At 44.9% G+C, this 23923-nt stretch overlaps 1 protein-coding gene across 1 annotated transcript in view; it reads left to right on the top strand.

Moving 5' to 3' along the window:
* AP1B1 (adaptor related protein complex 1 subunit beta 1) overlaps positions 1–23589 on the top strand; it is a 335180-nt gene extending 311591 nt beyond the window's left edge. The window contains exon 21 of the mRNA XM_069214578.1: positions 22750–23589. Within this exon, the coding sequence (XP_069070679.1) occupies positions 22750–22824 (75 nt within the window). The 3' untranslated portion in view covers positions 22825–23589. The remainder of the gene's footprint in view (positions 1–22749) is intronic.
* The last annotated feature ends 334 nt before the right edge of the window (positions 23590–23923 follow it).

Raw genomic sequence — 23923 nt, 5'->3', positions numbered from 1 at the left:
TTGTGCCTTAAACCCCAGGAAGTGTATCCTGAGAAAAGTAATTCTTTCTGCCAGAGCTTTGCCTAGGTCTTACACCAGCCAATTTTATGGCAAAACTCAACATGTGAGATACCATGAAAGTTTGTATATTTTGACATTTCAAAAAGCTAAAGTTTATCGGCACTTAGTGAGGGTCGTTATCAAAAGCTCTTACCTTATATGGGCATGATCTCTAGGGCTGCATAACTGATTTCCATATACTTCCTTCACCAACCACAGTTTTGTAAACGGGCAGTATTGGAAAGTTGTCCCATATTTTATTGTATGCACTTCTGTGGTATTCAAATTGTGCTGTGTGTACTGTTTGGGACTGAAGGTCTTTTGAAAATTTAAGAATGCGCAATCCTGTTCCCCCCTCTTTCCAACTTTGCCTTTCAGATATGGTACGTGTTTAAGTCATTAGTCATCAGTCATCGCAAACTAACCCCTATTTTACTTCCCATGTAATTTGAACAATAACTCCATCATAACAAATTGACAAATTAATTTATAATTATTAATTATTGAAACCGCAAATCATTTATAATGTTTAAAAGGTGACTTGATCATGAGTTTTGTGAGCTTTTCTCATGACTGCAAATGTATTACATTTTAGTCTTTTTTTTAATAAGGAATCTTACGGTGTTTTTTATTTTTTTTTTATTTTATTTACTAAACCGTGCCAACCTTCTGACCACACCGGAGCTGTTTTTTTTTTTCCTTCTTCAACATAGGTGATATTTTGCAAGCATTTTGACGTTGCTTTAGTGGGGAAGTGTACCTGTGTTGTATTACTACTCATTCTGACCACCAAATGATTGAGAGGCAAAGCTTCACAGACAGTGATATGACCTCTCACCAAAGCATTCCCAAGATACTGTTTAACCATGCAAGTTTAAGTTGATTTTATTAATATTGTGCTTTTCAATACAGATATCGGATATTTCACAATACCAACTGTAGATTGATGCATGTTTAAGGCTGAACGTGTTAATTATGCCACCTTTCCAATAATTTGTGTGTGTGCATTTGTGCGTGGGTGTGCATGTGTGTGTTTTAACCTTGCTGAGAAGTGAAATGACCCTATACTAAAGAACTTCCATAGTTCTTTTTTAAACTAAATAATTAGCCTTTTGAGGTCACTTAAATAAGCAAAGTCTAGGCCAGTGACCTCACCGAGGCTATTATTGTTTTAGTCCCAGTGTTTTTAAAAGCACACTATACTGCCTTCATGAGGTACTTTGCTCTAGCCTCTGCATTGGCTGTCATGCTGGGGTAGCCTGCTATATTCTTATACTAACCTTAACACGTCTGTGTCTCTTGAAAGAAAACTACAAAACCACTGGCTGTAATCCTGCACATACCATTAGTTCTTATAAACTCAGTTCACTAAAAATATTTTTCTACGCCTCAGTCTTTACAAAGAATGAACCCAAAAACTGAGTGATCCACACATGGCATGAAGTTACATGAATTCAAATCACCTGCATAGTCGTCTTCTCCTTGGTTGCTGTAAGGAAAACACTCAAGCACTGGAACTGAATTTGTACGTACTGTGCAATCATATAGATATAAATCACCTTAGGAGCATGGCACCCTTTAGTCTCTTTAGAATGTACCCAGTTACTGGGAGTGATCCTGCACATACCATAGAGTTACAGTAACCTAAATCACCTAAACAGCATTTTGCCTCTCAAGCTTTGAAAGGAAGCTACTCAGTTATTTCAGTCACCTAAACAAAAATAGTCTAAATAGCCCAGTCAAAATAAACATTTCCCTTGAGAGAATCCTCTGGTGTAGTTGGGAGGTGAGGAAGGAAAACCCACAATTAAGTTTCTAGAGTACATGGCATGTGAGGAAGATATGGAGATGCTAGATGACATGTTTCCTATGTGGATGAGGTTTGCTGATTTTCAGAGAAGATGGGCATCCTTCCATTCAGTTTTGTTTTTCTCTGACTCCTTAAATTGTGGCATACTCCTTTTGCATGAAGAACTTGAATTTCAGGATGAACTACAAAATAGTGTATGTTTAAGTACTGTGAAATGCTGTGTATGAATGAATACAATTGGTCATCTCTATGTCACCTGAAGGACAGCGTGACCATTGGCTTCAAGGAAGGGCAAAAGTCCTTGACACCTTCAATTCATACAAGAGAAGGTGTTTGAAAACCTATACAATTCATCACTTTACACTAGATGTTGCAAGGTATTCTTCATTCAGTCAGAGTTTAATATAGACAGTCGGATTCAGCATGATTTAGGGCTGCCATGACAAGATCTTGTAAAGAATCTACTGGATAATGCCAGTAGGCTCTTGCTTCAACATGTGATCCTGTGATATTTTTGCTGGGTCTTAAATCTGAAATAGTGTAAGCTGACAGACAAGCCATTTAATTATGGTATTTATTTCTCCTTGTAGTTTAAATACAACTTCACAGGTCTAAACTTATTGGGATCATCAGACATTGTGCTTTGTGCTTTAGAGCGTGGCCTACTTTTGTTGAGACTTCAAGTTCTTCCTGTGCTTCTCAGAGGGATAGCAACCTTGTACCTTTAATTCTTGGAGGTTCCTACTCTTTGGCAGAACAAGCAGTCTTTGGCATTTAGTGGTCATTTCATTTGTTTTTTTTACAATGCAAGAAGTTAAATTGCTACCTCTAAATGATGCATAAAAACTGCATGTTTTCCTAAAAGGCATCTGTTTTGAAAAGCCTCTCATCGTAATCTGCTAAAACATAGTGAGTAGACTTTAGTTTGCAGCTACTAATGCCCAGCGGATCTCAAGTGCCAGTTACACTTAGAAGTGGTGCACGGCTTCTTCCAGCAATGAGGAGAACTTTAGCTTGATCTCTTTGCCACTGCCAAGAACACGTAGTGTCAACACTTTTGCTCATTGGAGTTCCAAGAATGTTCTTCTTTGGAAATGTTTTACACGTGCAGTGGTGCACGGGTCTCCTGTATGCGTTCCCGCCACTGCTTCTTCTATTCTGATCAGGAAGAACCTGGCCCAAGTCATCCTAGTGACTCCGGATTGGGCCAGGAGCGGGTGTTACCTGGAACTTCTGATCCTAAGCATGTCCTGTAATCAGGCTTCTGCTTCAGGATGGTCTTCTGTCGCAGCACCAGGGTGCAGGGTCTTTGCCCAAGCCTGTACAATTTACACTTGCATGCATGGAGATTAGAGGCGGCAGTTGATCTCCTTCGACCCTGTGATCCTGCCTGCCAGGCATCCATCCATGAAATAAGTGTATGCTGGACACTGGGACAAGTTAGTGATATGGCACCTGCCAGATGGACCCATTGCAAACCAAACTGCCAGATGTATTGCTGTTTTTTTTTACTTTGGCGCAGCACTGGTGGGCACTGTTAAAGCCTTTTTGGCTTTTTCACTTTTCCAGACTAGCTGTCCATGTTCAGATCACCTGTTGTAATGTGTCTCCTAAAAAGTTTGCAACATGTGTGTCTGCCAAATCCCTTTGTGATGTCACATTGACCCTTGAATTTGGTCCTCACTTTCCTCATGTGTACTCCTTTCGAGCCAATGCACAGTTGCCTATTGCACCTCCTCACATTTAAAAATTCTAGTTGTGATAACATTAGCTCAACGTGTGAGTGAGCTTCAAGCTCTCTTGATCCAGCTTCCTTGTACCACAATTTTTCCTGACGAACTGATGTTGCGGACTCGAGCAGCATTCCTACTGGCGGTGGTGATGCCTTTTCTCGTCACAAGCCATCACTCTTCCGACCTTCTTTGTGCCACCTCATCCTTTAAAAGAGGAAAGGTGAGTCCAATGCTTGGACACTAGGAGAACACTGAGCTTATACGATGATATCACCGAAGAATATCGGGTTAACAGTCAGCTCTTTGTGGGGTTTTACTAGTGTAAAGAAGGGCAAGACGGTGCAGATGCAGACCATCTTCTGGTGAATAATTCTTTGTATTAAAATTGGCTTCACATTAGTTGGGAAGCAGATTCCAGAATGCCTGAAGTCTGTTTCCCATAAAGGTATAAGGTTGCTACCACTGCATTGGTACATGGAATACTTGTCCTGGATATCTGTCAGGCATCAGTGTACAAATTCCACAAGCACTGCTGCTTTGGCAGCCAGGTCCAATGGGGTGGACATTTTGCCTGTTTGGTCTAGTAGGACATTTTGATCTGACCCACTTCACATACCCACCACCTTTGGTTGTATTGCGTTGATATCCATTCAAAAGCGGCGGAATCTGTGGTTAGAGGTATCCATCACAAGAACAAATTACTTACCTTTGATAAAACTCTTGCTGGTGGATACTCTAACTTCAAATTCTTCACCACCCTTCCACCGTGGTCTCCTTTTCCATTTAAAAAGGTCTCATCTTGGGAATCTGCACACTGGTTGTTCCAGTCTGCTGTTGAGCTCCACATCTAACGATGTGTACAGGGTTATGAAAGAAACGTATATCAGTGTGCATGACTGACACTTTTATGCTACTCTGTTCATAACCTCTGGAGTGGAACAGAGTTGCCGCTGAGCTACACTCTATCATCTACAAGTGCATAGGAGCACTGTCTTTGGAGTTTCTGGATCCAGTATACTGGGAATATTTACGGGGTAAGGACTGTCAGGTTAGGTAGAGTATTCACCGGAAAGAATGTTACAGAAGGTAAGTAACTTGTTCATCTCCACCTTCAATGAGGTTTTGGTGCGAGGGGCCAAGTTGAATATATCAGTTCTGATGGGCCAACCTTTGTTTTCAATCCTCTTTGCGATATTACATCCCCAATCTTCTGCTCGCCCTTTGCTGCCTATTTCTAGGACTTTTTGAACCTGAAATGGAACGTTTCTTCATTCCAGCTTCAGCCAGATTTACCCCTTAATGATTGCAAAAAACAAGTCTTGTGAACTGTATTCTCTCTTCCTGCATGCAGATGCTCTTCCTGACTCTTTATAGTGGCAGCTGCAAGAAAACACCATCCCATGTCTAAGACGTTAGATTCAGTGGGTAGGAAATCTCTGTTTCATCAGTTGGATTTTAGGGTAAATCAGTGTATAACAACTGCAGTACATTCATCCATTACCTGAGAGTACACTTAAATGGAATAACAACTGGAGTGTATCCTTCAGAGGAGAGACTGTGTTCTATCCATCTTAAGTGTCTAAAAGCGAAGCGCTCCTGGGCTCACTGGCTTCTGCATCTTTCTAATTCCATGTACTTGTCTGTAGATGGAGCTGCTGCAGCGATGCCTGTATGGCCAGTGGTGTCAACTCTCAGGCAGCTCAGAGGATAGATCGCTGTTCACTTCCGCCCATGGTACTGCTGCCTCAGACGATCATGACAGAATCTTCCCTTGATGGATGGATGGGTGGGGGTAAGGGCCATCTGGATAGTCTTTAGGTCCAAGGATTGTGGTCCTTGAAAGAAAAAACCTGTCTCATCAATCTCCTGGAGTTGAGGCCTGTCCATCTGGCTCTGAAGTAATTTCTGCACAGCTTCACAACCTGTTCCCTGCTTTTTCAGACAGGCAACAAAACAGCAAATATATCATCTCCACAAACAGGGAGGTAAGAGATCCAGGGCTCTCTAAAAGCCTAAACAAATTGAAGATAGTTAATTGCAAGGAACCTGCACATCACAGCAGTTCACGCACCTGGAGCCCACAGCCTGCATGTTGATTCTCTAAGCAGGCAAATCCAAGAGAATTATGATTTGGTGTTAAATGTCACACAAGATATCTTTAGCAAATGGGGTGTCCAGACGTTGACTTATTTGCAAACGCAGACAAACGCATCCAGGCCTTACCAAGCAGGAATCCTGGAGAATGCTCTTTTGATCAGTTGACCAAAGAGCTTTGCTTACTTATTTCTGCCAGTGTCATTGATCTTATCGGTGATCATCAAACTAGTGACGGGCATATAAAGAATAATTCTTGCAGCTCTAGATTGGTGACGTAGTGGTGGTACACCGATCTTTTACACCTGTCAGGTTCTAGGACCAGATCTTACATTGCAATCTTCCATCACTGAATTTGGCTCCTAAACTCTTGCAATATGAACATTTAAACCTGCCAGAAGAATTTATGAAGAACTTGAAAGGGTAGTTGTCCTTCCACTTGAACGCCATGTTCATTCAAACAGAAGAGGCTTTACATTTGGAGCCTACAAAAGAATATTGATTGTACTAAATGCAAAGAAAATCTATACTCTCTTACCTTCTTGTTTTATTGTAGTCAGGTCTGCAGCATTCTTCTATATAGGCGCATCTTACTGCCATAACAGCTTACAGGAAGAACCCTTCACAAATCTCTTTTTCAAAATCCCAGTTGTCAAGGCTTTTCTGGCAGGGATTAAGAAGGTTTACCTTTCAATAAGGATGCCTTTGCTTCCCTTGCAGTTGAATGTGGTCTGATCCAAATGAATAGGGCCCTTTTTAGCCTGTTTGAAAGGCGTCTCTCAAACATATCTCCTGGAAGACAGTTTTTCTGGTTGCAATTACTCCCCTCCCTCCCTTGATTTAGTGTAATTCAGACTCTGTGTTTTAAGGAGACTTTCACTGTATTAAAAAACGACAAATTGTTATGAGAACCCACACTAGTTTTCGTCCTAAAGCTGTCTCTGATTTTCATGTAAATAAACCAGTCTCTTTTCTGACCTTCTTTCAAGATTATTCCACTCTCCAGCTCTATATTGTTCTGACATTAGACAATCTGACCATCTATTTGTTAATTTTGGCCCTGTACAAATTGGTTTGGCTACTTCTAAAGAGTCAATTTTCGTTGGATTCTGTCTTGGATTTACTGTGTTACAGTATTGTGTACAAGACTTAGGCTGCTAGTTCCAAAGTTCATTCTGCAAATGTAAGGCCACCACTGCGGCTCTATTAAGAAACATTTCCATTGCAGATATTTGTAAAGCGGCCACTTGGAATTCCGCACATACTTTCACAAGGTTCTATTGCCTGTAAACCGATTCCAGAGCAGATGCCGATGTACAACAAGCCTTTCTCTGTAATCCGTTTGGTTAAGGTAATACATCTTTCTCCTTTTCCTCTTCTTCACTGTTATAGGGATGTGCTTGCTATTCTATTCAGTACTTTCAGCTTGTAATGAAGATCCCCTGGAGGAAAAGGAACAGTTCCCTACCTGAAATCCTAGATCCTGGTGAATCTTCATTAAAATCAGAAGCAACCCTCCCTACTCCCTGGAGAAGAGGCATCAGTCAATCAAGTTGTATTTATATAGCACAGTTTATCACCTGTGATGGTATCCAGGCACTTTGCTGCGGGTCTCATTGGAAGAGCCAGGTCTTTAACCCCTTTATGAAGTTGGTCGGCGAGGTGTGGAGGGGGAGGGTTTTCCAGGCTTTGGCGGTGAGATGGGAGAAGGAGCGTCCTCCGGAGCGGCAGTGGCATACATGGGGGATCTGTGCAAGGGCAAGTTGAGAGCAGAGGTTCCTAGAGGGATGGTGGGAGCGTAGCCGGTGGTTCAGGTAGGCGGATCCCTGGTCATGGAGGGCTTTGTAAGCATGGGTCAGGAGTTTGAATTGGCATTTCGTCTGGACTGGGAGCCATTGGAGGTATTTGGGGTGCTTGGTGCTCTCTTGGGTAGGTTGAGGATCAGTCTGGCGGCTGCGTTCTGGATCAACTGGACTCTGCATGAGATCGGTGGAGATGCCTGCGCCTACATAGAGTGCGTTGCCGTAGTCCAGTCAACTGGTGATGAGGGCATGCGTCACTGTCTTCCTGGTGTCGAGAGAGAGCCACTTGAAGATTTTGCAGAGCGTGTGGAAGCAGAGAGAAGAGACAGCGTTGATCTCTCATTTCTTGGAGAGCTTGCTGTCTAGGATGATGCCAAGGTTGCAGCTGTGGTCTTTCAGTGTGGCCCTGGGTCTGAGTTCAGAGGGTTGTGTGTTTGCTGAAGATGAGGACTTCCGTTTTGTCGGTGTTGAGTTTTAGGCAGTTGTACCTCATCCATGGCGAGACGTCCTTCATGCAGTTGTGGAAGTTAACCTTCGTTGCAGAGAGCCATAGGACTAGCTCTGTCGTCGGCATAGGAAATTATGTTCATAAGTAAGGCATAAGTATTTTGCTCTCAGTTTTCCAGTTGAACTGACCCATCTGCCACCTACAGTGCATTAAGGGTTAGTGGAGGTGCTATGTGCCTTAAAGGAGCAGTTGAGTTTTCTCTTAGCTTTTCAGGCTTCAGCCTCTAGGACTACAGTGTTCTTGTTTTTCTCACCTATCCTTTAAAAATGTGTTTTTCACATCACTACGTTTGTTAGAACCTTTCTTATTTTAGAAATAGTTACCTTTTTTTAAAGTAAATATTTGAAACTTTCTCGATATAGCCAGTATAGGCTGTTATAAAACTTTTATTCTTCACAGAAAGCTTTTTTGTCTAAAATGAAAATATAGTTTTATTTAATGTATGCTTTACTATAATGAACTTACCCATGGAGGAGAACGAGGACTTCATTGTTCTTGTGGTGTTGTCAATCAGTGTACAATATGTTTTTCTTGACAGAAGACTGTCAGGAAGCTGACACCAGTGAAACTGGACTTTCGTTATTTATTACATGATCTTCCTTGATTCCTTTTACCTATATTTGGTTGATGTACTAAATTCAAATATTTTTTGCCTATGTGCTGTTTTATTTTCTCTTTTAATATGGTTCGCATACATTGTCCACAGGCACTGGTTCATGAGCACTATGTTAACTGTGTTCTATTCACTGCACTTATTTTTGCTAAATGTTGATGCTGCTACATATTCTTCAGTATATTGAATTGTCAATGTAAATGCAGTAACCACCTGGAAGCTTTCCCTTTGTGCTCCTGTTCATTATGTGTCCTTATAATGCGGGTGGGAATTCATAGTATAGGTTTATAGTGCTTACTGACAATGTGTGGTGCTTAACTGGTTTATTCATTATAGGCAAAATCTGCACTAAAGTAACGTTTTTCACTACTGAAGCCTACAGGTTCCAGCGAGGTATCAATCTAGGGGTAAACCTGCATCCCCATTGTTGATTATATTCCTGGACATCATAACTAATCTCCTTATGGCACATTAAGATATTCATATTTCCCTGGCTCACTTCATAATCGGATTGTAGGCATCCCACATCACCCATCTCCCCCTCACCCAAACAAAAAACTTGGTGAGTTAATTACTCTTCTGTCCAGCAAGAGGATCAATCAATCAGGGTTCTTGTAGAGCGTGACTAATCACCTGTTCGGGTCTCAAGGTGTTTGGGGGGGGGGGAGGTTCTGCAGCTTAGTCGAAGAGCTGGATAGCCTGTTCAGTCAAAGAGTCAGGTCTTGAGGTCTTCCTGAATTCAGGCAGAGAGGGGAAGATTGACCGAGATGAAGAGGAAGAGGGTTCCAGGTTTTAGTGGCGAGGTAGGAGAAGGATCCTCAGCTGGCTGGGGGCTTGCGGATCCAAGGCCAGGTGAGTGAAGCGGAGTTGTCTGGTGGGAGTGTGGAAGGCGAGGCGGTGGTTGAGGTATGCAGGCTGGATGTTGTGGAGGGACTTGCAGGCGTGCATTAGGAGATTGAAAGTGATTCTTTTGTTGATCGGAAGTCAGTGTAGGTCTCTCAGGTGCTTGGAGGTGTGGCTGTGGGGAGGGATGTCTAGGATAAGTCTAGCAGCGACATTCTGGATTCTTTGCATCTTCTTTTGGAGTTTCTCAGTGGTGCCTGTGTAGTCTGTCGCCGTAGTCGAGCTTGCTGCTGGCGAGCGCCTGGGTGACTGTTCTCCTGGATTTGATGGGGATCCACTTGAAGATCTTTCGAAGCTAGCAGAGTGTGAGGAAGCAGGAGAACAAGATGGTGTTGACTTGGCGGTTCATAGAGAGCGAGGAGTAGAGGATGATGCCAAGGTTAGATGCGTGGTCGATCGGTGTGGGAGTGGGCTCAGAGTGCTGCGGCCACCAGAAGGCATCCTAGGCAGAGGGGGTGTTGCCCAAGATGAGGACTTCTGTCTTGTCGCAGTTGAGCTTGAGGCAGCTGTTTTCATCCAGGAGGCGACTGCCTTCATCCCATTGTGAAAGTTGTTCTTCGCAATTGTAGGTTTGTCGGTGAGGGAGAGGATCGGCTGTGGGTCATCAGCATAGGAGACTATGTTGAGTCCATGGTTTTTGACGATGTCTGCTAGCGGGGCCATATAGATGTTGAAGAGTGTGGGGCTCAGGGAGGAGTCTTGGGGGAATACCGCAGCTAATCTTTGTAGGTTCGGATGTGAATGGTGGGAGCCTGACTCTCTGGGTTCGGCCGGTGAGGAAGGAGAGTATCCATTCCAGGGCTTTGCCGCGGATGCCGGCGTCGTAGAGTCCTGTGCAGAGTGTGTGGTAGGAGACAGGGTTGAAGGTGATTGAAAGGTCCAGGAGGATGAGGGCTGCGGTTTCACCTCGATCCAGGAGATTGCGGATGTCATCTGTTGCAGCGAGGAGAGCAGTCTCAGTGCTGTGGTTGCTTTCTGAGCCTAATTAGAACGGTCCAGGATGTGATTGGTCTCAATGCATTAGTTTAGTTGGGCTTTGATGGCTTTCTCGATGATGTTGGCTGGGATGAGGAGCAGAGAGATGGGTCTGTAGTTCTTGAGGTCCATCTGGTCTACAGAGGGTTTCTTCAGCAGGGTGTTGATCTCTGCATGTTTCCAGTCTTCAGGAAAGGTTGCGCTCTCGGTGGAGCAGTTGATGGTGTGGCAGAGCCCGAGGGCGATGGTGTCATTCGCTCAGTTGAAGATGTGGTGGGGGCAGGGGTCTGAAGGGGCTCCGGAGTGGGCAGTCTTCATGATCCGTATGGTGTTGTCGGAGGTGAGGGTGGTCCAGTTGGTCACGTTTGGCTGGGATCCAGAACCTTTGGGTACGGCAGGTGCGGGTGTTGCTGGTGGGTCCTGTGTTGTGAAGCTGTTGTAGATGTTGGACGAAGGTCCTTTGTACAGGTCTTGGCCAGCTCCTGAGCAGTCCATAAGTGAGGGCAACCCGGCATCTCTGCTCTGCTACCTCGCAACCGTCCCACTCGTCCGTAGAACTACAATCAGCAGCAGTTCATTCTCGCACCTCACCGCCAAGACGTAAATGACCAAAAACCTCCTTACCTTCAGAAAACTCCTCAAGACCTGGCTGTTCAAGCAGTAGCAGCCCCCCCCCCACCTTGAGACTCTCATGGGTGAGTAGTGTGCTTTACAAATTTCTGATTGATTGTTCCAGCTTTGGTGCGTGTGGTGGAGGGCATGGTGGTGATGGGTGAGTTTGGTGAAGGAGATTTCGTTGCAGTGGTGGTTGGTCCACAGGAGTTTGGAGGTGTGGCTGACGGAGATGTTACAGCTGGAGGAGAAGATGGGGTTGCGCACGTGTCCTGCTGAGTGCATTGGGGAGGTGGCCGGTTATTTGAATCTCATGCTGGTGAAGTTCCCTAGTAGGGATGAGCTGTTGGGGTCACTGAGGTTGTCCAGGTGGAAATTGAAGTTGCCAAGGGGGATGTAGTCTGTAGAGGCGAGGGTGTGGTGTGCAATGACGTCAGCTATCGATTCGCTGAAGGGGGGCGGGGTCTGGGGCATCTCTAGACGAGGGTACTGCGTTGGGTGGTGTTCAGGTCCGTCTTGATCTGGAAATGGAGCTGCTCAATTTCGGGTGCGTGGTCATGGGTGCTGGTTGTGAGGCAGGGGGTGTTTTTGTGTACGATGGGGATGCCTCCTCCCAAATGGTTGACGCAGTCCTTGTGGATGATCTTATAGTTGTTATGGTGAGGTCTGGTGCAGAGGTGGGGTTTAGCAAGTTCTCTGTGAGTAATGTGACATCGGGGTGGTGGAGTCAAGCAGGTCCTAGATATCCACATTTTGTTTCTTGAGAAAGCGTGTGTTGAGCAGGATGCAGCTTAAGTGGTCTTGACTGGTTCTCGGGGATGTGTGGTTGGTGGGGCTGGTGTGCAGCGGCAGAGAAGACGCAGTTGCGCCAGGCGAAGGGTCCTTGGGTGTCTCTGGGTGGTGTGTGGTGGCAGGTGGTGTTTTGTCAAGGTTGAGGGTGTGGCGGAAGTTGGCATCATAGCAGGAGAGGTGCGGGGATAGGGTCCCTGTTGCTGGGCGTGGTCGAGGCACAGACGGGCTTGCCTTTAGTGTGACTTCAGCGTGCCAGCAGCAAGCCCGCTGCGCAGCCGCCATTAACTAGTTGGTAGGGAGGTGGGAGGTGCTGGTCAGCTGGGAGGCGAGAGGCACAGAAAGAGAATACAGTGAAAAGTTGAACACAGGACAAAAACAGAAAGACAGGAAAAATGGAGACCGAGACAGGCAATACTCACCACTGGACAACCATGGGTGAGGCGCAGGCAGGAGCCTGTGTGTGGAGGAGGGCTTCCAGCACTGCAACTAAAGGGAAACACACAGCGCAGGGTGGGAGCAGACGCACACTGACAAGGTTAGTGGGGTCGGTCCTTCACTGTGCACTAGCCGCCATTATGTAATTGTAGGGAGATGCTGGAAAAGCCAAAAAGCAGCGCTGGGAGGGGTTGGGGCCACAGGGGCAGGGAAGGAAGCACAACGGGACGCAAGAGGCACAGTGAAAGATAAGAGGAATACAAGAGAAAAATAGCACAGGAAGCGAGTACAGTGAAAAAAAGATAAACACAGGACGAAAATAGAAAGACAGAAAATACAGAGACCGATAATACTCACCACTGGACCACCAGGGATAAGGTGCAGGTAGGAGCCCGCAGGTGGTGGAGGGTCTCGAACACTGCAACTAAAGCACATGGGGTCACATAGCTACCCAGTTGAGCTGCGCAGTGGGGAGCAGACGCACGCTGATGAGGTTTGTGGGGTCGCCCAACATAGTAGAGCGATTAACAGTGCTTGGCCCACTTCCTGGGACAGGAAGGGGTGGGGATGAATTTTGAATCTGTTAAATAACTTGTCCATTGCACCTAGAGCGGTGCACAGAAATGAAGGAGGATGACCGATCTCTGGAGCCCAACACAAGAGGCGGCTCACCTTTGATGTTTTGGTGGAAGAGATTAGGCTTCTGTCTCAGCTAGGGGTGTTGCTGAGGCTGTTAGGGAGGCAGACTCCACAGACTTCTTGAAGTCACCATGATGGAATGTCTCAGAATTCTGCGCAGGAGGGTTGCGACGGGTTGTACCCAAGGATATTTCAAGGTTGCCTGGCTTCTAGAACTTTCCACCCAACTTAAAAACCTCAACATTAGGGAGAGATAGTGAGAAGATACTTGACCTCGGAGCAACACTGGCGAAAGAATGTCCATATGGAAGGAGAAGCCACATGATGTCATTGCAAGGATGGACTGAAGGATTTTAACTCCCGCTTCCCCCTCGCCCCCCAGGGCAAGGATAGGTCTCTCCAGGGCTAGTGGCGCTGACCACGTTATGACCCCTGAGGAACAGCTGGGGGAATAGACCTGCTGCGGGACTCAAGGTTCCCCTGAAACTTATTTTGGCTGGTCCTGAAACTGGGTGACTCCACATCAGGAAGATTATCGCGAATTCTGTTCACACAAAGGTGCCCTGCAAGAGAAGGCCAAAGCCATGGGGCTGTGATTGTGCTACAGAGAGGGTCTTCAGCTTGTTTGCTCCAGGGGGCTGCACAAGACATCCCCACAAATGGGAAAGAGCATCAGGAGCCAGGCGCAGGACACATCTGGTGCAGGGAGACATTAAAATATGCTCTTCACAAAACTGCAGTTTTAGAGGCTAGAAGGCTGACGAAAAATACCCATGGTAGGTACGGCTTCCAACAAGGAGCAAAATTGAGTCCAAGGACAGTAAAATCGACCCTACAGCGCCTGAGATAAATCTGGGCCCCCCAGTGGGACCGGGAGGAGTATAAAGTGCGTGGTCCTTCGTGGAAGAGTTCCTGAAATTTGCCTTAGGAGGACCAAGCCTCCAATGGCTGGCGCAATCCCATTTTATATGCTTAAATGGGAAGGGATGTGTGGGGTCCACTCCCCCAGATCCCCTGTCTGCCTCCAGGAACTCCATTCCTGGGAGCTGACTCAATTCACAGAGTCTCAGGAGACCCCCATCTACTGGGATAGAAGCAGAAGCTAATGTCGGGTGTGTTGAATGTCTGTGTCTGGAGGGGCTGGGGCATGCGAGACACTGCCTCAGCTAGGGGCAGAAGGCAAAGCTGCTGCTGCCTCAGAGTACGAGTCAAAGACAAAGGTTTGCTCCCACCTGAGGCAGGGGGAATTGTTGTTGAGTCCCACGCCAGCCTAGGAAGGCTTGCACTGGAGCATTGGGCCCCCTCACAACCCTCAATGAACAAAAATGCCTTTTGGGAATCCTGGGTGGGACCGGGACACCCAGAATTCAAAAAGTGAAAAGTGGCACAAGGCTGCCTTAAAAAGGTAAGAGTAGAGAAGCTGCTTATTCTGTATTCACCCTCTGAGCGAAGGAGTGCCCCATAAGTCCCTGCAAGGGCTTTCGTAATTTGCATATCTGCTTCTGTAGTGCCCCAACATGGGCAGGCATATCACTAGCATTTGTAGAGCATGTTTGTGGTGCTACAGGGAGTTCTGCAGCCCCCCTAACCTTCCCCCACTATCTCCCCAATAATGTTTTATGAAAAGTCACCCTACATCTCCTGGCGGTGTAAGTCCCTGAACCTGGGAGGGACTTCCTGAAATTTTAAGCACTTCTGGAGTTTATACTTTTGTACAGAGGACCCTTGTTGGTTGACCGTAAAGTTGCTGTAATACCATAATAGACATGAAGGAAGGGCTTTGGGACACGTTATCAAATTCAGTGCTTTATTAATGTGGCTGCTTGACGAAGCAAGGTTTTACAGTATAATTAATGTTATTGCATGTTGGTACTACCCCATTGACTTCAGTGGTGGATTATAACATGTATACCTTATTGGTATTGTCCCCATTGATTTCAGTGGTGTTTCATTTGTAAAATGAAGAATGTTCCCTGCTTTTACTAATGTGATGAGGCCCTGACAAAGCCAGTAGATCTGCCATATTGGTATTGGAACTGCATTATATTGTGATATTATTGCCTCTAGTATAGGTGATGGAGTATACTGGCTACAGAGTTCAGTACTCACTAGGTGGGGGTAACTTGTCATGATGCGGTCTAAAATGGTGTTTACTTCTACCTAACTATTTGCATCAGTATTTGTAATTTAATGTGTAGTGTTTAGTTTGTGTGTAATAAAAGTACTTTTGCTTTTAAAATAAAAAAGTGCTGGTTGGACATTAATTTGAGTAGTACTCTTTTGTACCAGCGACCTGAGTATATTAGCCCACCCACCTTCCCCGGAGCAGGTGGTGCATGCTTTGCTTCGCTACCCTGAGAAATTAAAGTGTTACAGTGGGGTACTTGGTTCCCAGTAAAAAGACAAATGTGGGCTTATTACTTGTGAAGGGTTCACATTGTTTGCAACCAATAACCCAATTTCTTACAAGCACTTTATTTAACCTTGTAAAAGTTGTTGACCTGTATTGTGAAAGGGAATTACAGCCAGTGCTACCAACTTTGGAGCTGGTGAACCAGGTTCTAGTTCACTCATCTGCTTAACTTTCTGTGCAAAATACTTAATCTCCTCGTACCTAAAATAACATTAATCTGACCTTCTGTGATGTAATCTGGTGCTCATGTAAGTGCTCCAACACGCTTAGGCTAAGTTTACACTATATGCTCAAAACAAAATGATGGTAAAAAAAAAAAAAGGCAAACATGCTTTTCTACGTGGGGCCAATGCAAGACCAGCTGCTGTAACTTTTTATATCTGATAAAGACTTCTTGCCTTAGATCAGTGGTCCCTAACCTTTTGACTTCTGTGGACCCCCACTTTTTCATTACTGGAACCTCGGGACCCCCACTGAATCATTATTGGAATCCGGGGACCCCCACACTGAGTAATTACTGAAAGATGGGGACCATACATATCAGTATTATTTAATGTTCTAAGCAGTCGTGGACCCCCTGGGGAGGCTTCTCAGACCCCCAGGGTTCCCCGGACCACAGGTTGGAAACCACTGCCTTTTAATATTCCCTAGGCTCCAGACTGGATCTGAAAACTCTTTCTGAGCAGTCCCGTTGTGTGCTGGTAGATATTGTTCGGCTCTGCATGGCTTTGTCTGCACTGGAAGTGAAATGCGCAGTGACCATATAGGTGCCACCCGAGCGCATTGATTTCAGCTCCTACTTTTCAGCGTCATCAATGCCGATCCAGATCAAGCTCCTCTCAGTCACTTTTTAACTGACTTTTTTTAACCTTTTTGTTGACTTCGATGACCAGTGTGGCTTTTTTCGCAAGTTCGTTCAGACCCCTCTCTCAGGTCATCCCTTTTGAGCTCACGCTTCAGCCTGGTTCCACTCTGTGCTTCCCCAGGTGTCCTGGAGTGACCCCGGCAACCTTTAAGAATTTTATGAGGCCATGTGCCTCATTTTTGGGCGGTTGGACCTTTCTGAAGGGTCTCTGAGTCCCATGGATTCAGGAGGTTACTCAGACTGGGTTTCCGCAGGCAGATTCACCCTCATCGCTATTCTGACCCCTGGGATCTGTTGGTGGATCCAGATTGGCCACGGCTTCGCAGCATCCTCTGGGGACTCTTCCAGTGGGGCCATTCCTGATGCTGCCAACTCCCATCAGCAATGCTAAGCCCATTGTGATTTCTGACTAGAATACAGAGCCTGACTGGCTTTCCACGACATCAGTTCCAGCACCCAACCAGGTCCACATGGCCTGAATTGGGACTGAAGCCTTACTTTCCTGAAGGGCTCGCTGAAGAATATGAACGGAGGGATCGGAGGATCCCAATGACTACCCCGCCTCCCCCCTCCCCTGGAAAAGTCCATGGCTGATGACAACTGGTGCGAGGATCTGGCTGAAGTCAGTGGTCTAGATACATCTCGTGGTCTTTTCTCTCCTCCCACAGTGGCTACAGAGGAAGAGGCATCTTTCACAATGGTGGTCTGGAGGGCAGGTGAGATTCTGGACCTGATGCTGCTCATGACAGTGGTCAAGAACAATACCTTGACTGATGTGCTTCAACCTGGGATGTCCCCCTCAGATCCCTACTCCCCTTCAATGGAGTCCTTACTTATGGACTGCTCAGGGGCTGGCCAAGACCTGTACAAAGGACCTTCGCCCACCCTCATTTCTGCACTCTTGGGGGCCCAGCCTTCCTCTCCCAGCATCCGACCTTTGAGAGCCTGGTGGTCCAATCCTCAACCTCAAGAATTAATCCTGACATGTTCTCCACCAGATATGTGCACATATGTTCAGGCATCCCTTATGGACATGCACTTTGACGGCATTCACATTTTTGTCAACTAGGCGGATTCGAAGCTTGAACGTTTTAAAGATAGTAGGCCACCACTAGGTCATTGGGGCTCACCACGGCCCTGGGAAAGTTGCGTTCTTCCACATCTTTTCCCCACTAGCCACCATGGCCAGCAGGCACCTCAGTCATTTTGTGGCTTTAGTTCTCAAAATAATCGTGGAAACCAAGGTTAGAGGTCTACCCAATCTGTTCCTCCCTGGAAGCCACATGACTCAAAGGCCCTTTATATGCCTGCACCCCATCATATGCAACTAGTTGGTGGCAGGATTCTGCATCATCCGTCCCAGTGGCAAGAGCTAACATCAGACAAATGGATGCCTCAGATTATCCAGCAGGTTACATCCTACCTTTCCAACATACCCTGCCACAGTCCCCAGATCGGCTGACTGATCCTTTCGGTCTTGTCACAGGAATTGCTAGCTCTTCTGGCCAAAGGAGCCATTGAGAGGGTAATGATATCCGAAGTTGGTTGTGGTTCCTATTCCTGCTACTTTCTAGTGCCGTAAAAGGACAGAGGCCTCTGCCCTTTACTAGACACACGCCCTCTCAATTACTTCCTGAAAAGGGAAAGTTCAGGATGCTCAGTGTAGCTCAGGTTCTGTCTGCCCTCGACCCTGAAGTCTGAATGGTAGCATTGGACTTGCAGGACTCTTACTTCCATATTACAGTCATGCCTGCCCACAGGCATTACCTGCAGTTCACCAAGGGCCACAAGCATCATCAGATTGTTGTGTTCCCCTTTGGCCTTAAAGCGCACCTTGGGTGTTCACCAACGTGATGGTGGAGATTTCAGCACATCTGCGGAGGTCGGGTGTTCCAGTCTTTCCCTTCCTCGATGACTGGCTGTAGAATGCGGGCTTCCCCCAGGCAGTCGTCTCACGCCTCCAGACTATGGCAGACCCCCTGCTTTCACTGAGGTTCATTGTAAACGTGCCAAAGTCATGCCTCACTCTCTCTGACGCTCCCTTTTATCAGAACTATTCTGGGTCCAGTGCGGTTTTGGACTTATACTCCACACATCAAGACCAGGATATTCAAGCTAGAATTCTGATGTTTCTGCTTCTTTTCTGCATTTCGGTGAGACTGACTCTGAGACTGATGGGTCTTGTGGCTTCCTGCATCCTGCTGGCAAAACATACTCGTTGGCATATGCGGGCTCTGCAGTGGGTCTCCAAGTCCCAGTGGGTGCAGCATCAGGAGAATCTCTCCAGCCTGTGCCAGATATTAGAGGGAACTTCAAAAGATCTGCAGAGGTGACTGACAAACCGTGATTGGGTCAGCGGCAGACCCCTCTCCCTTCCCCACCCATAGCTCACATTAGTGACAGATGCACCCATTCTGGGTTGGAGTGCTCACCTAGGAGAGGTGAGATCAGAGGGCTGGGCTCTTTGTCTAAATCTCAGCTTCACATAAACCTGTGGGAACTGAGAATGATTTGCCTGGAAAGGGAAGGCGGGTTCAGGTGTTCACAGACACAACCACCACAGCCATGTGGTATTGCAACAAGCAGGGCGAGCTGGGGTTGTGAACTCTGTGTCAAGAGGCCCTGCATCTCTGGACATGGCTGGAACGTCGGGGCATATCCCTGGTATTTCAACATCTGGTGGGCTCTCTGAACGCCAGAGGAGACTAACTCAGCTGTCGGTGCTTCGCAGATCACAAATGGCATCTCCATCCAGAGGTCGTGCAGAGTCTCTTCAGAAATTGGGGAGAACCTTGGTTAGAGCTGTTCGTCACCCCTGAGAACGTGCAATGTCAGCACTTCTGTGCTCTACAGTTTTCCAGGCAACTCTCACTTGCAGACTCATTTTGTCTTGAGTGGAGCTCAAGGACCCAAGCCATCTTGGTGGCACCGGATTGAGCACAAAGTATGCTGTTCCTAACTGCTGAGTATGAGCATCTGTCTTGCGATCAGCCTGCCCCTTCGGGAGGATCTCCTGTTGTAGAAGCACGATAGGGCCCTGCACCCGAACACATTCATCTACATGCGTGGAAATTGAGTGGCAACAGTTGAAAGTCTTTGACCTCTCTCTGGAAGTGTGTTTTGTCATTCTGGTACCCAGGCATCCCACAATTAAAAAGGTCAATGCCTGACAATGGGACCGATTTGTGGGTTGGTATGCTACCAAGTCCATTGATTCTTTGTCTGCCTTTCAAGGTAGTGTTTGAGTGTTTCTGTACACACCTACTACTCAGGAGCTGTTGAATGGGAACGCAAGGCCTTGCTTCAAGGCCTCTGTCGTTTTCCACTGCTTTGAAAGATGACTTTGAGTGGGAGTCTGCAGAACCATATTGTGACTAGGAATAACAAGGTTTTAGCTTTTAAAAATGAAGCTCCAAACGTTCTAGTGGATGAAGGACAAGACTCTGCCCTCAGTTGGAGTGTAAATTGCCTGCCTATTCCTCGTGTGATTCTAAACCAGACAGAAAGCCATTTGTACCACAGATGTGCACTCTGGTGGGTGACTTGAAATGGCATGTTGTAGAATGTAGCAACGGACATTGCTAACCCTTGTGGCTCGTATTTAACTTTTATTTCTTTTCCCAATGTAGGATACATGCTTCCCTACTTAGGGCCAACTAGTACCTCTTAACAGAATTAAAGCCACAGAGGGTAGCATAAACTAGGACCTCATTTATGTCATATCTCTTTAAGAGCTTACATTAGCTAAATATTCACAATAGTTGATGAATACCTTTCTCACCCACTGACACCAAACGGCTATTTCCAAACACTACAACCATCTCTCCACCTAGCCTTTATAGACCTGTCCAGTGCATTTGATATGGTGAATAGAGTAAAATTGTGGGAAATAATGGACACAATGGGGGTTGAGCAAGATTTGCTGGATCTGATCAAACGTTTATATTCTAACCTTACTATTACAATTCAGTTTGGACAACATGGTGAAAGATCCCATCCCCTTGCATCTAAATGGGGCGTCAGACAGGGCTGCACTTTGGCACCTTTCTTATTTCTGTTGTACATAAATGGCTTGTACAACTACTTAGCTCAAAATGGTAAGGATTTTCCAAGGATGGGTTTTAGACAATTGCCGATTTTATTGTATGCTGACGACGCCGTTTTAATTGCCCGCACAGCCAACGGCCTACAGACCCTCTTGGACCTTTTTTTAATGCACACACAAGACCTTGATCTGAAAGTTAATTTTAAAAAGTCGCATGTTATGATTTACGGTCCTAAAAAGACACGCACTAAAAGTTGTACAATGGGGGGGGGGGACACCTTAAGAAAGGTAAAAGACTTCTGCTACTTAGGGGTGTATCTAAGTTCCTCTCTGTCATGGAAATTCCATTTGAATTTTAAGCTTCAACAAATGGAAAGAAATGTTGAAGCAATCTTTCGCTTTGCCCGTAGATTGGGGCATAGACCGGTTCATCAGATCATCACGCTTTATAAATCCAAATGTGTCTCGGCGGATATTTATGGGGGTGGCCTCTGGGGATATACTAGTTCAAGTATATTACAACGGGCAGAGAATAAATTTCTTCACCGGCTACTTATGGTACCCAAGAATATAGCGAATATTATATGCCATGAGGAGTTGGGGATCGGCTACATTACAGATTTGATAGATATTGCCCCTCTTCTGTTATGGATAAAAGTATGGTCAAATCCGGTGGCTACCTTAACACATGACTGTGTAAAAGATTGTATTTCATTAGCAAACCATAACAAAATTCCATGGTTAAATTTTGTTCATAACTGCTTTCGAAACTTGGACTTGGAGTCTATGTATTTTAAACCAGAGCTCTTGCCCGCCAATGCGAAGGAAATTGTTAAATCACGATACAAAGAGTATGCTACGAATCTTAGATACCAAGTGGCAGAGAAATTGAGTTCTTTTGATTCATATGTACAAATTCCATCATCAAATTTGTTAGAACCTTATTTTGTTTGGTTTCCGATCCCCTCCGTATACTCTTTACTTGTACTTTTTAGACTCAATATGATACATATTAGAGTGTCGTTTCCAACAAAATGTGTGTGGGGAAAAAACATTACCGTCATGCCCTTGTGACAATTTTTCGAAACAAAGTACTTGTCACTTTATTTTATTTTGTACACTCTATTCAGCTCCTAGGGAAACCTTTTTATTACCTATTTTGCGTAATTTGCACACTTTTTCTTATAAAGAAGGATTGATTGGCATTCAAAGCCTCTCGTCTAAACAAATATGCAGCTCCATTTTAAGTTTGATCAAATCTGCTATTACCATTAGTAATCGATATGAATTAGTAATGTGATTATTTATTAATGGGATCTAAATACTGTTTTATTGTTGTATATGATTTTATAAGTATTTATTATCTTATATTAGTAGGTTTAAGTGGTACGTTTAGATTCCATAGACCCGCAGATTGAAGAGTCTTGCTTTTTGAAATATGCAATAAGCATTGTATTTTATGATGATTTATATGTATGCATGTGTACTTTTATGGCAACACGCCGAATAAAGTTATTTTGACTGACTGACTGACTGACGGACGGACTGACAGACTGACTGACTGACACTACAAACCATCTTTCTTTGGAGTAAATTGGTGTTTGCACCTTTGTTGCTCTTAGTACAATTTCTTCTGGATTTGCCTTAATATCCCTGCTGGCCTCTTCTTATTCCTGGTTTGAGCAAACCCTAAGCACACAAGTCTGTGCATAACATGCAACATTCAGAATATTGTGATAACTAAGGTGCCTCTTGTATGAATAAAACAAAATGGTTTTCATTTTGTTAATCTTGAGAAGTGTTAGGGTACTCTTTGAATAAGGGTGTGGAAAGCTGCAAATACTTTTTCCCTGCAAACTTGGTATTTCTTGCAAAAACAACTAAAAAGGTGGTAAAGTTATCCATAAGTTGGGGTTTTACATGAAAATATGGATTTTTGCAGTTCTTTGATATTGTATACTCTCCATTTTCAACATTTTCTACTCAGTTGCAATGTGAGTGGTACAGTTCCCTTTTCTATAAAGAAAAGTTACTTTATTAATGCAGTTTTATATAAAAAGCTCACAAGTTAGTGGCGCACAACACAGTTTCACAGTATCCACAAGGAAAATGCACATCTCGTTTCACAGTTGGCTAACATTTGCATGAGAGAAACTTGCTCAGGCTTAGTTGAAGATAGCGGGGAAACATTCCATGAACTTTTGAAAACATTGCTTGAGTAATAAAAACGTATCACACCCCTGCTCTGAAAGGCCTTGCTTTCCTATATAGACTGTGGGATGTTGATTCTGGCTCTACGTAGTAGATCCAATGAAGTCCTGAAGTCGTCCTGGGACTTAGAATGTAATTCATAGTTTCAAGATGTTTGATTGACCCTCTCTTTAATCTGCGGTCTGCCACAAATGTTGCTTATTTTTTAATAACGTTTTCTACAACTGTTTGCTAATATTGTTCTCTGCTTTACACTGCAGTTGTCTCTAAAGTGCAGAGCACCTGAGGTTTCCGTATACGTGTCACAAGCCTATGAAACCATACTGAAGAACTGAAGAGCAATTTGGGAATTTCCAGTTTTCACAGCTCTAGCACTCCTTTTCACACAGGAATGGTGAATCTGTGATCCGACAGTTGGGTGCAGTTTATGTGTGCATGTCTGTGTGTGTTTTCTAGTCCTAACCCAGGACCAAATGTTGTCAGATAATGACCACCCAGCCAGACACGTTTTTTAAATAGAAGGGTCAAATACTGATTGGAAAACAATCTGCTTTTAAATACTGTTGTGTTCCTCTCCTTGTTTATGCTCTTGTCGCTTAGCCTCCCTCACAGGCTCTATTTTTAAGTTCCCTACCTCTTGTTCCTTCTCCTCCTTCTCCCTCCCCAATCTGTTTATACAGTTGTCTTACTCAAGCAGTGATATATGAAAACTTGTTGCTGCCACACGTCTTTTAGCCATATTGGAACGGGTGAAAAGAAATGTGAGTGTGAGATGTTTTCAGTTGTGGCGAAGTGAACTTGAAAGAATACTGGAAGTGACGTTTCTCTGAACTGAAACCTGGAGATGATTTTCCTACTGCGGTCATTAGGTTTTCACCTTCCACATGCAGGAACACTAATATTGTTCATTTCTGGAGGCCACTTTATTGAACCTCCCCTACATTGGTGTTTGTGTGCTTCAGCCCTACCCCATTACCTGAGGGTTAAAAGAACAACGATATATACAAATATATATATATATAGTTCAATTTCTTTTGTGTTAAAAAAATAAAATATTGAAATGATTGAATAAAGATGACCAATAATGATTGTGACATTTATCTCTTACCCTTTTGTGACTTTTTTTCTGAGTTGCCATAGGGAATGGGCTAATGGAGAATGCGTATTTCCCCCCTCACCTGCATCACTGTAGAGATCTTCAGATGCTTGTGAGTGTTCATGTAACTGATCCATCTAGACAGTGGACGATGACTGAATCAGCAACAAAGACTGAGCATCTCTTAGTTTGTGCATTTTCCTCCTCTCCATTCCTCACTTCATATTAATCTCCAGAAGTATGTCATCCTTAGCATCTAAACCATTGACAAAGGATCATTCAGCAAGAAGACTATACCTCTCTGAGCATCCCACTCCCCTTCCTCCACTGCACAGACA

Source organism: Pleurodeles waltl, chromosome 11 (genome assembly GCF_031143425.1).
Source record: "Pleurodeles waltl isolate 20211129_DDA chromosome 11, aPleWal1.hap1.20221129, whole genome shotgun sequence".
In the NCBI taxonomy this organism is placed as follows: domain Eukaryota; kingdom Metazoa; phylum Chordata; class Amphibia; order Caudata; family Salamandridae; genus Pleurodeles; species Pleurodeles waltl.
The sequence above is the reverse complement of the archived record's forward strand: the minus strand, read 5'-3'. Positions and strand labels throughout refer to the sequence as shown.